General features: G+C 29.0%; 1 protein-coding gene across 1 annotated transcript in view; it reads right to left on the bottom strand.

Annotated features, from left to right (window-relative positions):
* Positions 1 to 14,690, bottom strand: part of LOC100643749 (serine-rich adhesin for platelets) — a 133,438-nt gene that overhangs the window by 60,714 nt on the left and 58,034 nt on the right. The window contains exon 7 of the mRNA XM_003402229.4: positions 11,022 to 11,061. Coding sequence (XP_003402277.1) covers positions 11,022 to 11,061 — 40 coding nt within the window. The remainder of the gene's footprint in view (positions 1 to 11,021; positions 11,062 to 14,690) is intronic.

The following is a 14,690-nucleotide window of genomic DNA, read 5'->3' as shown; positions in this document are numbered from 1 at the left end:
ACATATGTTTGATTCACAATATCGAATTTAAAGATTTACTACTCTTTAAAAAACAGACACTATGACTTATCATATTCATCTTTATGATCTTCATACGTGATCGAAACGAGAGACTTAAGGAATTTAAATATTCAAAAAATTGGTAGCGATGACGAACATAATCATAGTCGTAACAAACTAAACTATTAAGTTTAATATCATTTATTTAGTTAGTTTTTGTTTATCAAACGCAATTAGGGAAGTGCGTGTTTCGTTACTTTTTCATTTCGATCGTTCCATTATTATCACATATATAAGAAATCAAGTACAACAAATTTCTTGCAACAATTCCTATCTTAACGAGCAAAGAGAAGAGTTGACAATAATCGCCTAATAACTTTGTACATTATCATCCATAAGGAGACACGCGTAAGTCGAAAAACAATTTATACATAATATGTTAAACTATGAAGTATCTGCGTAAAGGTTAGGCTCAGAGCAACATCAACATGAAAAATTACATCAAAGGATTTATAAATACATTGGATTTTCAATTTACATACCGTTAGAATAATCGGTTTGAGGTTGAAGTAGTGATTACTTCGGTTGAGATGGTTCACCGAATCGATCTTTAAAATGTCACACATGATACATATATGTATGTATGTACATATGTAATTACGTTGCGAAACATTACCGGTCAGAGTAAATATACCTCTACTATAATACGTATGCATACATATGTTTATGTACATACAATACATACCAATTACGTTTATGTATACCATGATCGAAAGTGGATGATACGTTGAGTCTATTCTGCTACTGTCTACGCACCAAAAGTGTCAGTATTTCACCATAAGCCAATCGAAATTAAATTACGGCTTAATGACAATGATCATGTCCGCGATATGTGCACTTCGCATATTCCTGATTTAAATTTAAATCGATTTGCAGAGCGTCCTGTATACTAATGTTATAAGCTGGTTTCTCGTAAGCGGCGGTTTATTTTTTTCAGTTTTTTTTTTAAACAGTATGAACTGTCTTTTTACCAGTCTTTTCTCATAGAATGTAACAAACATAAATGCATAAAGCATTTAAGAGAAAAACTAAGATCTGACATGGCTAAGTAGTTGATCGCAAAAATGATAGATAAAAAAAAGGTGAATGCATAAGTGGAATCTGTAAAACAAGCCTATGTATACGCCTTAAAGCTAAAAGTAATAAAAAATCTCATCTATTATTCGATTCGCCTAATTAATTTAGGTATCTCAAATTTTTCATTTTTACGACAATCGGATGACGTAGTTGCGATTCTTCGTATTTGAATCGTGTTATTTGTACGTTACGTTTTCATCATTCCAACGTTCAACGAATTTTCAGATCTGCCCTGAAGTAACCCGGAATATTCACAAAATATCGGAAGAAAGCGCAATATTTCGACAATACGATTTGAAAAAAAGAAATAAAAATGCCGAAATACAAAACACCACAAATACGACTAGTTATACCATCTGTTCTAGGTGCATATATATTCGCACTTTTTCTATATTATCCCTTCATAATTAGAGAACTCTATTTTACTTGTGAGAGGAAACAAACACGATGAATTGCCTATAATTTTTTTTAATTTAGTCCAGAACGTAAGAAATATCAATAAATTTTCAAATTAAAAGGAGTTATAGAAAACTGTTTTCTATATATTTTCTGGAAGTTACAAGAACTGTTTATTGGTTTACTGAAATTAAACTTAATTTCCAGTAATCCTAAAAACATTTCCATCAAGTTGAATATTTCTTGTATTAACGACGCGCACAAATAGTGGTGCGGTATCTGAAATCTAGAATCTGGAGACTCACATGCATATGCACATTTCATGACGCGTTACATATAGGGCAAACTGCAGTGGCACGATGCAGTACATATAATGATTATTTGAAGTTCTCGATGTCAATTTTGCTTCGATCACGTTTGAAAACCCGATTTCGCAGTACCAGTGATATTACATCGTGAAAATCACTAAACGTGGATTACAGAAGACACGTGAAATTCCTCGCAACGAATTGTATCTACGTATAATAATTTAATTTAGGAAGATAAAAGTAGCCGAGTACTATACAGAGACCACTGCTTACTTCGTAGTTCGTATAAGATACTAGATCCAGTTAATAAGATAGAACGTTAATAAGATTTTCAGAGCTTCCACTACTAACGCTTTCTGCTAAAACGTTTGCTTTATCGTATATATTGTAAACATTTCTTTTATGGAGAAGTAATTACCTACAATTCATATCTCCCTTAAAAAGATTGAAAGAATAAAAAGAGAAAGTAAAAGTAAGTACATACGTATAATCGTAAACGCTGTAACAAGTAGCATATTATAACAGAGATATGTAAAACAATAGGAAATGAATGAAGCGTAAACATAGTATACGATTTTACTATATGATAAAAGGCCTATAAAACTATAAACAAGCTTTTTAGCGTTTCACCTTCTCCTTAAACACGTTTCCGGTTTCGAGCATCGATACGATCGACATGTGGATCTGGAAACCGGTTCTTCAAGGTCGATGAAGACCCGTCAGCACCAGACTGCACTTTCAGAACCAGCTATGGCAACATGTTTACTGTAATACTTAACAAGTTCTTCGGTGACCGACCTATATACCTAAACGCCTGTAAATCGTGTTCACCAATGATCGAGAGTGTTATCTAAAATTCATTGCTATATCATGCATTCTTTTTTCTTTCTTCGTTTCATTTCTTGAATAGAAAATTTGTATTACGAATGAATACGAATCTAATAACAGATGATTAATGACATTTGGTAATGTTTAAAATTAGTATGCTTAAATAAAATCGAAGCAGGTCAATTTATCAGAGTTTAGTTGTTACTTTCATATGTTATTATAATTTTTCAATGAACATTTGGATCACATTTCACTGTAATGCGTATTGAACGAATTATTGGTGGTATTAATCAATGGAAATTTATTTCCTGTGCGTTTATGTTATACCAAGAATAGATAGCTGACGTATGTCTGTTTATTCGCGCTGCGATACCAGACATCATAACTGTTATACGACAAATTTTAAACGTTATGGTATTAACTTTTAGAGTTAATATCCTTAATTAGAAAATTTTGGTTACACATAAACATCGTCGATGACGGAAATTTAATTATGGTTGCCAATAATCCTTATCAATGACACAAATTTTATTTTGCTTACCCATTATCAACGCCAACAAATTTTTTTAATTACATTCGACCGCCAACGATTGTTATTAATATTACTGATAATTAGTATATATTTATTAACAATATAAAAATATTAATTATAAAACACGTATCGCTTTTAAGCGAGAAAACGGAATGAAAATATATGATACAAAGAACAGGATAAAAGATATTGCACTACTATAATAATACAAATATTATACTACAATACCCTTTATCCTATTTTCTGTTTCATATATTTTCATACCGTTTCTTTGTTTAATAGAATATATGTATAAATTTTACAATTACGTTTTTTATGTTGTTAATAAATACTAATCATCAGCAATATTAATTGCTGACCCACAGCCATTAATAACTGCCAACCAATTCATCTCTCATCGTTGGTAACTGTTATCGTATTTCTATCTCCATTTATATCATATATCAAACTTTGATGTTTGTCGACGACAATAATAGTAGCCAAACGAATAAATTGTATACTTAATTACATATGATGATATACAATTTCAAATAAAGTAAATCAATAAAGCAAGTGAATAAATGAATAAAACTATCAAGAAACTTAAATCTATATTTAAATATTTCTCAATCTATTCCATCTTCCACGCAACCATTTCATAATTCAACTAAAATCGTAAACACTAATCACATAAAACCACTATTTAAGAAAATAGCCTGACAAATAAAGATCTTGATTTTGCTTCTTCCACTTAATATTCAGCAATTATGTACATAACTTAATTAAAAATGAATCTTTTTATCGTTCACTACTATAATATTATAATAGCAACAGGAATAAAAGTTCAGTTAAACGATACTCATAAAAGTACTAATTTTTAGAAATAAAAACCGTATAAAATACGTCAATATTTCTCAGTGATTAAGCAATGGAATAATTTCGACGAAAATTCTAAAACAATATATTTAATAAAATAGATAAATAAATAAATATGTATAACTTAAAAATTCTAATTATTACGTATATAATTACTATATAATTATTTCTGAGTTTATTTTATTTAACATTCAATTATCCCGTAATTCCATTAAATCCCGCTGCGATTCTTGAATTTTATGTTTCAATCTCGCTTTCGTTTTAAGAGAAAGGAAAATTTAATGCTCTAAGAAGATCTTTAGCATAAAGTGAAATGAGAATTGGTGAGTAGATACTATAATAACGATCCTTCTATTTTCTCAACTTTTTTTCTAACGATAAAGAGATACGGCTCGGTCGAAAGATAACCCAAAAAATGCAAAGGAATTGAATTCATAAATAACACCGATCAAATGAAATAATTAATTATAAAGTAATTTGACATATAAACGTTAATTTTACTACTTTTACCTAGTAATACCCAATTTACTGTGGAATTTGATTACAAATAGATCCCTTCATTGTAAATTATCAACTACCGTCATAATAACAATTACAATGAAGGCAAAAATACAAAGAACGCAAAGGAAATAATCCGTACGGAAAGGATCCTGGTTAGGAGGGATCTTGTACTGTGTGACCTTATCCCTATCTTTAGGGCATTACTATCCACATAACATAGAAATTCTGAGTTGGCAAAGTAAAGGAATACGTCTTCTATTACCTTCTGCCTATACACCACATTTACATCTTTACATTGCTCACCAGCGAATTAATGCACCACTCGTCTTCTAATTTTATTGCAAGTGTTATCAACGTGTGACAATGTAAATATATAATAAAAGCCGTTTCCCAGCCGTAGGTTCGCAGCTGTAGTTTAAGGTGATTGTTCCTTGGAATACATGCAAAGTTGCCAGAACTAGTACGTTCAGTTCGTGAGAATCACCTCTCAGCAGGAGCACTTTGCTTGTACAATCTACATACATATGTACGTATACATATAAGTAGAACTTCTTTTAGCCTAATACAACAGTACTTCCTTTATAAGTTTGCTAATTAAAACGTAAAATTTCGTCATGCAGCTTCTAGACGACATACTTATTGCGAATTTCATCATTTTGAAATTTTCATATATAAATCTCTAAATTTCTAAATTTTCCTACGCAAATTTATTATTTCCCAAGTCTCTATACCCTAATATTTTAATTTCTGAATTTTCATATTCTATCCTCCTTAATTTATAATATTTCATTTCACCTAAATTAATAAATTCCCAAATTTTCATATCCGAATTTTTTAATTTATGCATTCGAATTTTTTACTTTCCAAAAATTTTACATACAAATTCAATACTTTCAGGCTTAAAATGACTATAACCATCTTTCAATAAAAAAATTAATATAATTACATATATATTAATAAAATAAAATCTCTAAATTTCTAAATTTTCCTACGCAAATTTATTGTTTCCCAAGTCTCTATACCCTAATTTTTTAATTTCTGAATTTTCATACTCTATCCTCCTTAATTTATAATATTTCATTTCGCCTAAATTAATAAATTCCCAAATTTTCATATCCGAATTTTTTAATTTATGCATTCGAATTTTTTACTTTCCAAAAATTGTACATACAAATTCAATACTTTCAGGCTTAAAATGACTATAACCATCTTTCAATAAAAAAATTAATATAATTACATATATATTAATAAAATAAAATAATTATATTATCAATATATAACAATATTATAAAATAATATTAATAAAATTACACATATATTACAATTTTATACTTACATTTCCTATATTTTCAATCTAGATTTCTTTAAATTACTGTACAAAATCTAGTTTTATACGGAACTATTGAACATACTTCATCAGTAATATACGCATATACATTTTCAAAAATATTTTCTCGTTAATATCAGTTCTCAACTAAATTTTCTCACACACTTTTTCTCTGCCGACAAAAATACTATAATTCTTGCAAACAGAGTTATATTTAAAAATTCGGTGGGTACGTTTAGGTAAACGTTTAGCATGGATAATGAATGAATAAATATGAATGAAGATAGAATATCTTTTGGCCAAAAGTTAAGACTTGTAACGTGTTAAACTGAAAGATTTTAAGAACATTTTCATTCATTATAATAATTAATAAAATTACTTAACTAATATTAAACATACAGAAAATGTTCCATACAATCTAATTATCAATGATATGTATTTTCTACGTTAAACAAGATTTTCTTTAAATTATGGGACTAATTACTTGAACTCCCATGCTATATCAATTCCAAAGTTTCCATAACTTTTCAGCGTCATTAACGACAGATTGTGAGTTTATGATCCAAATCTGGTAAGTTATTGATCATATAATAAAAACCTTCTGATTAACAATATATACATATATAGGCTGTCTCAGCAATCGTGATACAATTGGTAAGAGGGTAATTCTACGTGAAAAAAACAACGAAAATTAGAATGCGATTTGTTCATATGACGTTTCCTTTTCGAGAAAATCGAATTTGAAAATTTGTTAAGCGTACTTAAACTTAGCTTATCGAGAAATTAGCAGAATTGTTATTTTTGGGATTGTTATTGTAATTTCATTATTAGAATACAATTATATTATTGATTAATTTTATTATCTAACGCTATAAAAATTATAATATACGAAATTTTGTAGAAAATATATATTATTTCCTGCTGTAATATTTAATTTGTTCAAAAGAATAAAAAAGCTGTAGAAAATGTATAAAGCATAGAGTACAAGGGAAATATTTAAGTTTAAATACCTTCCATAAATCTTCAAACACAAGAAAACGAACAAAAAGTTTAGAAATTCTCGAAGGGTGAGGAGGTTCTGCTTGAGAACAATGTTTGTTGTCTCAGCTCATTAAAGTGATTTCAAACGGAACTATATACGTATTTTTTTTGTGCCTTGCAGGCTGCATGGAATTTCGAGGCGTGTTTTTAATCGGGCGTGTTATGTGTGACCTTGAAATTTGCACATACAAGACAAGTTCTAATAAAAGACTTTCATTATAAAACTACAACGGACGACAAATGTAAATTACGTGAGCAATAATAATTCTGGATAAAGTAAATATGTAATGTGCAAGAGAATATTTTATTGTACATTCGAGTTAAATCCGTTAAAACCGTGACTCGGAAAAGAAAATAAATTCCCTAGACCTGTTCTTTTTTCGTCGTTCATTTATTCTGGTATGACCACACACGTGACAGAGTAACTGAAAGAGAACACGGAAAAAGAAAATGAAGTATATGAAATATATCGTACAATGTTGTTTATACATATCTGAACAGTCTGATATATCTAATAAACGTATACATGTGTACATGAAGGTTACCGAATCTTTGAATTAACGGTAAATTAATGGCAATGAATTTTAATAATTACCGCATGTATAATAATATTTAAGATATAAAATTTATAGTAGATAGATACATACATACATATTACTACATATTTAACAACATGCCCGAACCTTTCTCATGAAACATTATGAAAGAGTTAACCCTACTGTATTCTTTCCGTTATTTTCGATAGTATTTTCCTAACGTCAAGATACATACATACATATATCTGAAGTTTGAGCAAAACACGAACAAATTATTATCGGTATGCGCGATTTTATATTTCAATTATATATTAAATATCTTTGTAAAACATTATAAATATGAAAATTCGGTGATTGCAGCAGGGATAAACAAATGACAGTATGTATAGTCGATGATACGTGTGATTTGAGCTAAAAATCATGCGAAATAATCATAAAATATTCATAAAATCGTGTTATTGTTTAAAAAAGATTGGATCCAAAAGGTCTCATCAATAGTCATGCGAGTGTTAATACTAGAGGAAAAATACTGAATAGTAAGGTACAGACATACATTTGCATTCAAAGGCGTGATATTATATTATGTCCTACTGAACTATATTTTTATATGAAACTGTTTTAAGCTTCGTATGAGAATGATAATACGTAGAAGAGAAGTACAACATGGTACAAAAGTAAGAAAATTTCAAAGGTAGTGCACCAATGCTTATTTCATCGAATAAACGTCCACGTCTCCCAATCATTACGAAAATAAAACGATAAGTTGGAAAAACGTAATGAATACTTACCAACTGTTGCAGAGTAGACCGTTTACGCAGCAACCGATTCACCGATTCTTCGATTCTCCTACATATTTGTAAATTTCACAATACACTACACAATTAACTCCATTTGTAATTTAATGTCCTTTAACACTTGTAAAACGTCCACACTGTTTACTTTTACGAAAAAGCAATATTTATCTGGTGGAATTTATCGGCTGTCACTATATGGAAAATCGACGATTTGAAGCTTTTCTTGAGACACACACGCGAAAATTCTTAGCATTAATTACAACCACCATTGGGTAGTTTTGCGCAGGAAATAAAGTAATCTTAACGATGAAAGGTCCAACAAGTAAAAACTACCGACGCGACGTTCGATTGTCAAGCAACAAAAGTACCGGTTCTAACACAGTCAGACAAGTTTGCCGCAGAAAAGCACGCAACGCGAAATCGTGTTTACCTTTACGATCACAGGTCGTGTCGTTATTGACAAGTTTTAATCATAGTCCGTTCGAATAGCAATTCGCTTCTTAGTATTATCGAGAAGACTGCGCATTAAAGTAAAAAGGAAAGGCATCGAATGTTTCACGTTACAACCAATAAGTTTCCAACACCAGTCTCGTGCAAAATCTTCAACGATACTACGTTACATTTCGCACGTACGAGTTCTCTGCGACGATTCACGCGCGCAACGACTCGGCACGGCGTATTAATTGAGCACAATTGTAGGTTAAGAACAGTCCGTAACTTTTGCACGATGGGTTATTTCGATGATGATGCGTGGTTTTAAAGAATCGCGAGCATTAATCATTAAGCTGGTGAACAGAAAACACGAAGCAAGCAACTTCAAACACGTGCCACCGTACGCGTTGCGGTATAAAAACCATCTGAGGCGCAAGTCCCGTCAGCATTAGTCGTCCTACATACATGCTTCGCAATATACGCGCCATATTAAATGCGATATAAAAGCCGACATCTAGCGGCGGTGTTGAGAGTTATTATGAAATACATATTTCGTCTCTTGATAAGCGAGGTATCTGTCAGAGTACTTATGGCTCACGAAAGCATTTGAACATTTATTTTGGAGTACTTTCATGTATACATGTACATTGTATATATCACATAAAATACTTTAAAATTTCATTAATGTTGTAACGAGCTATAGCTGTCGCGAGTATATTGGTTTTGAAACCTATCTAAAGATGTATATATACATAATAGTATAACACATAAAATTTATAGGATATTTATTGCATGAATAACCGTTATAAACATATTATAGGTGTTAAAAATGGTTACACTAAATCTTATTAATATAATGGATAATCGATTGCCTATATACTTTCCTGATCCCTAACTTCCCTATAGATCCCTATATGAATATATCCAAATGTATTTCAAACTTTATCAATATAATTACGATAGTCGGGTCTCATCATAATGCTAGTGAAATGTCAAAACGTTTCCAAACTTCGTATAACATAATATGTACACATATCAATAAAAAGCTTTTGTTTCTACAAATGTTCAAACACTTTCGTGACGTAAGCCATTGTAAACAAGATACAATACCACTCATAATCATCCGGATACTTTGATCGATTTGCATTGATGCGTATTAGTAATATATATTATTAATACATATGAACTAATATTAGAATTACCAATGATTGAAGCACAAAACTTACGTTGGGACAATCAAAATGGACAGTATTAATAACAATACTTCATATACAAAATTAACACGATTATATTATATATTATTTAATTTATACTATTATATTTTGGTATACTATTATTAATAATATATATTACTAATAATTAATATTAATTATATATAATATATATTATTCATAATTAAATAATTAAAATTATTAATAATACATATATATATGTATTATTAATAATAATATGTAGTATACCAGAAAGTCCCTCTTATAATTAAGTTAAATTTTGTAATTTATTAATCATAATTCAATCACGATATTCAGTCATTTAGAAGAACTATTTTCACCTTAATAATTTGAAAACTAAACAATCTGAAGATTCAGAACTTTTTAAATAATGAAACTATTCCGGAATGTTGAGATCTTATAGAAGAAAATTTCATTATTACATATTAGGTTTCAAAAAGCAATGTTATTATGTCATAATACCATACGATATAGCAAAAAATCTGTAATAACAGCAAATAATAGAATTATCATTGATTTCTTTTCATTTCTGACTTTGCAGTTGAATTATATTCTCTAAATAATCACGTAGCCGAATATTTTGAGCAATAGCGTATGTACGTGTACAGTATCTAAATATTGAGAAACTGTCATATACATTTATGTAACATTATCTCATAGTTGTGATGCGATTATTATAGAAGAGGTATATAATATGTTCTTAATGTAATTTAAATATTCCTTAAAAATATTTTATATTTTTTAAAACTTTCATCTTTTTAATTAAGAACGTTATATACGTATATAGATATAGATATCTATATGTATATATGTATTTATTTTTAATAGACGTACTGATTTTTATTTAATTGATTATATATAATATGTCACAACATGTGATGACAGTATAAAAAGTAACTAAAGTACATGTAATTTTGTTTTTCAGACACTATCAATCAGACAGCATCAGTCAGATATCATCAGTCAGACATCATCATATACATATCTCAGTTATTTCGACATGTATGTATGGTCGTTATTACTTAAATGTTTATGCTGTGGGAACTAATAATCAGACACACGATTCCAAATTTAATTAAATATAAAATATATTTATACTTACTTTGTGAGGCTGTTTGAGACTGATGTTGGGCTGCAGTTCTCTGTAACAGCAACAAACGATTGTTTTAAACGGATTGATTATTGAAATAGGATAGAAGTAATTAATATGTTTGAAGATCGCAGAAAAGTTACATAAATACATTCTCGATGATTTTTGATTTTAATAACATTATGACTACAAAGAAATGTTTTAATATAAAATACAAAATAGGAAAAGGCTGTTGATTTTTTAGAAGTTAAAGATATAATTTGTAAAGCAAACATATAGCAAATATACTAATATATTTCCGTACTGAAACATTACAGTGTGTTAATTAATATTTTTAATTTTAGAAACACTGAAAAAAAATTTGATAAAATTTTAAAAAACAAAATAAAAGAACTTGATAAATTGAAGACGTACTAAATTTTTAAATTGCTCCTCGGTACAAAATAGAAAATGTGATTTAAACGCATTGTTCCTGTACTGTTCGTTTGTACAAAGATCAATTTTAACATTATACAGCACGGACTGTCACGTATCGCTACCGGGGCGACACCAGCATGAGAACATTGCAACATACGTTTTAAATAAGACCGTTCACACTATCCATCCTCAATCGTTACGTTACATTGCCGTTACGTGACGCTCCGCGCCGTATAGTGTAAATTAACTTTATGAGATATATTAAATATTCATTGCAATGATGATTATTACAAACCATTAAAATCATTGACATTTTATATCTTAAAAAATATATTATGTAATAAAATAATAAATTTTAAGTACATTTTGGAGAATCAACCGTATCCCTGATGCTTCGAGACTCTTCGAATCTAAGGAACGACTTCTTGGTTTTCCTTCTAAATAATCATCCTTTTTTCCACCTTTTATCCATCGAAAATACGACGACATATTGCACTTTCAACTTATTACGCACTAACACAGTATCACATATATAATCACATAATTTCAAATCTGACAATATGAAGTTTGTTCACTGTATTCTTATAGATGTAAAAGAAATCGGATAGATTAATTTTGTCAATTAATTTCTCAATTAAAATTATTATTTCAAACCTACATTATAAAGAGACAAAATGAAAATATAAAAAAGAGAAAATAAGGTATAGAAGGCATAATAATAAGGCATACAAGTGATTTACCAAAAAACACAAAAAAGATGTAGAGGATACTGATATCTAACTATCAATTTCGATGAATTGATAATTCAACGGTGAACAATAACAGGTCTCCTGAACGGTATCGTTTATAGTAAAATTGTACTAGTAATGCTTTCTGTCAACCGGAAATAGAGGAACATTCCATCTATGAATAATTAAGTGTAATAAAAATGACTACGTATTTTTCAAATCTTATTTAAATCTTTTCGCTAATAAAATCAATTCATTATAGATAACGAAGTTACGAAAAGGCTTGTTCTTTACGATATCACAAAGAATACCGTATACTGAATATGATAACAACTAAACGTTAAAATGCAATAGCTTTACATTTGCATCGTAAATTCTCAGGTGACGCGTTTTTATCAAAACACATTTTATGAAAATATTTACACGTTCAAAATGTTCCATGAGACAATAGATGAGAATTAACTATAACGTAGTATTATATTTATCCAAATTAGATCGAACTAAATTCAATGTATATAAATATTTATTATCGTAAAATCATATATAATATTTTATAGTAAAAAGATATAGTAAGTATTTTATAATAGAAATTACCGAAAATTGAAGCTATTATAGATATATTATTACATTATGATCAAAATATATATGTAGCTACTATTAATATTGTGAATCTGCTGTTTTTAAATATTACTGTTATAAGTATATCACTCAATTGTTATAATACTACAAAACTGTAGTTCATAAGATTGTTTAAAAATTCTGCTTTGAACTTTTCAACTTTTAGAAAATAGATTTTTACTTCTACTTTTTAGAAAATAGATAATCAAACACGCAATAGGTTTAAAACACAACTGTCGTTACAATACGTGAATTTCTCACTCTATTATTATCATAGTTGAATGTATTCAAATACATCTAAGGCTGATCAATTTTTGAAGTCACACTTTAACGACCATGGCATTTTTATGTTTTAAATAACAGTTCCTGTAACTATTTTTATTTTATACGTATAAAGTCGATCGTTTATGATACGTGACAACTCGGTCTTGTTGATCATAAATAATTTATTCTGCTGGACAAATTTACATTTTCTGGAATTAAATTACTGATAATTTATACGTGAACCTGACTCCGATCTTTTATTCCATGCATATACATACATGGAAAACCAATATTAATTCTTTAACAATTGTAAGAATTAATGTTGTTTTTAATACTTTATGAACAAAGTAACTCGCATTACTTTTTTACATTATTAACGACACAGTGCCGTCATAAAGACATAATACTCATTTTAACTCATTTAATATCATAAACAGAAAACTGATAATATGAGAACCAATAAATATCTGATGCAGATACTATATAGTAACAAAGCGAGTATCAAATATGGAGAGTATATTCCATCTTTTTGTATGTGTCTGTATTATTCCTGTAGCATCTATTAATCTTCTAAAATTAGAAGAAATAGCCAAGCAAGTTATCAAGTAAAACAAATCTCAATATTTTTCATATGAAACTCTTTCTTATATCTAATCAATTATTTCCACAAGTTTCGCAATCATCGATATTTTTTGTATCTACTTCAATCTGGCTAACGATAAGTTCTCTATTTGTAACAATTATAAGTTTCCATACTTGATAGCAAAATAGTCTGTAATTAACTATTTTTTTTTAACAAGTAAATAACGTTCCGATTACAAATTACCAATGTAAGAAACATAATAAAGTAAGAAAATCATAAAAACATCGACGATCATCCGATCGAATATTTTAACGTTATGCAAATGATCGCGCCGTCTCGTTTTAACGGAAGAATCGTCATCATTTACACAGGTTATCGCTTTTATAGGACATCTGAGGAGAAAAAAAAAGAAGATACGCACAGTTCATTTTAAATTTGAAGACTATCGATCTAGGTTATCAAGCAAAGAAGCTCCAAATATTTCCAGAAATTGGCTAAATATCCAATTTAGACGTGACAGGTATAATAAAGATACAATGAAAATATTCCTATCATGCTATATACTCCATATATCAATGCAGTGTACATATTTCACAATGGGCTACATATGTCTATTGTCTGGGCATAAACGATTCGCAAAAATTCTAAAATCGCTAACAATCCTTAATTATAGACCACTTGCTTCTGAAATAAATTTGAACTTTTGTTTTACCGCTATAATTTAATGGGGGGATTTTAATCTGTTAATCGGAAAAGATAAGTTAATTAGTTATTCGAAATCTCTCTCTTCCATTTCCATTACTATTGCAACTACGTTCCATTTCTATTAATTAAATCAATGAAATAATAATATCCTTTGGAAGGATTAAAAATTAGAACTATCCTAATTGTAATTCATGTATTTTTATTAATTTTTAATTTCATAATTGTACGTAAAAGGTTTTGGTTAAAGGGGTGACTCACCCGACAGGTTAAAAAATTCAACGTTTAAATATTTCGCGCTTGCCATTGAATTCACCTTAACAAAAAGATCAATAATAAAACAGTAAAGCAATTTACGATTACATTAAA

Source organism: Bombus terrestris, chromosome 6, assembly GCF_910591885.1.
Source record: "Bombus terrestris chromosome 6, iyBomTerr1.2, whole genome shotgun sequence".
NCBI classification, from domain to species: domain Eukaryota; kingdom Metazoa; phylum Arthropoda; class Insecta; order Hymenoptera; family Apidae; genus Bombus; species Bombus terrestris.
This window is presented reverse-complemented; position numbering and strand designations above follow the sequence as displayed.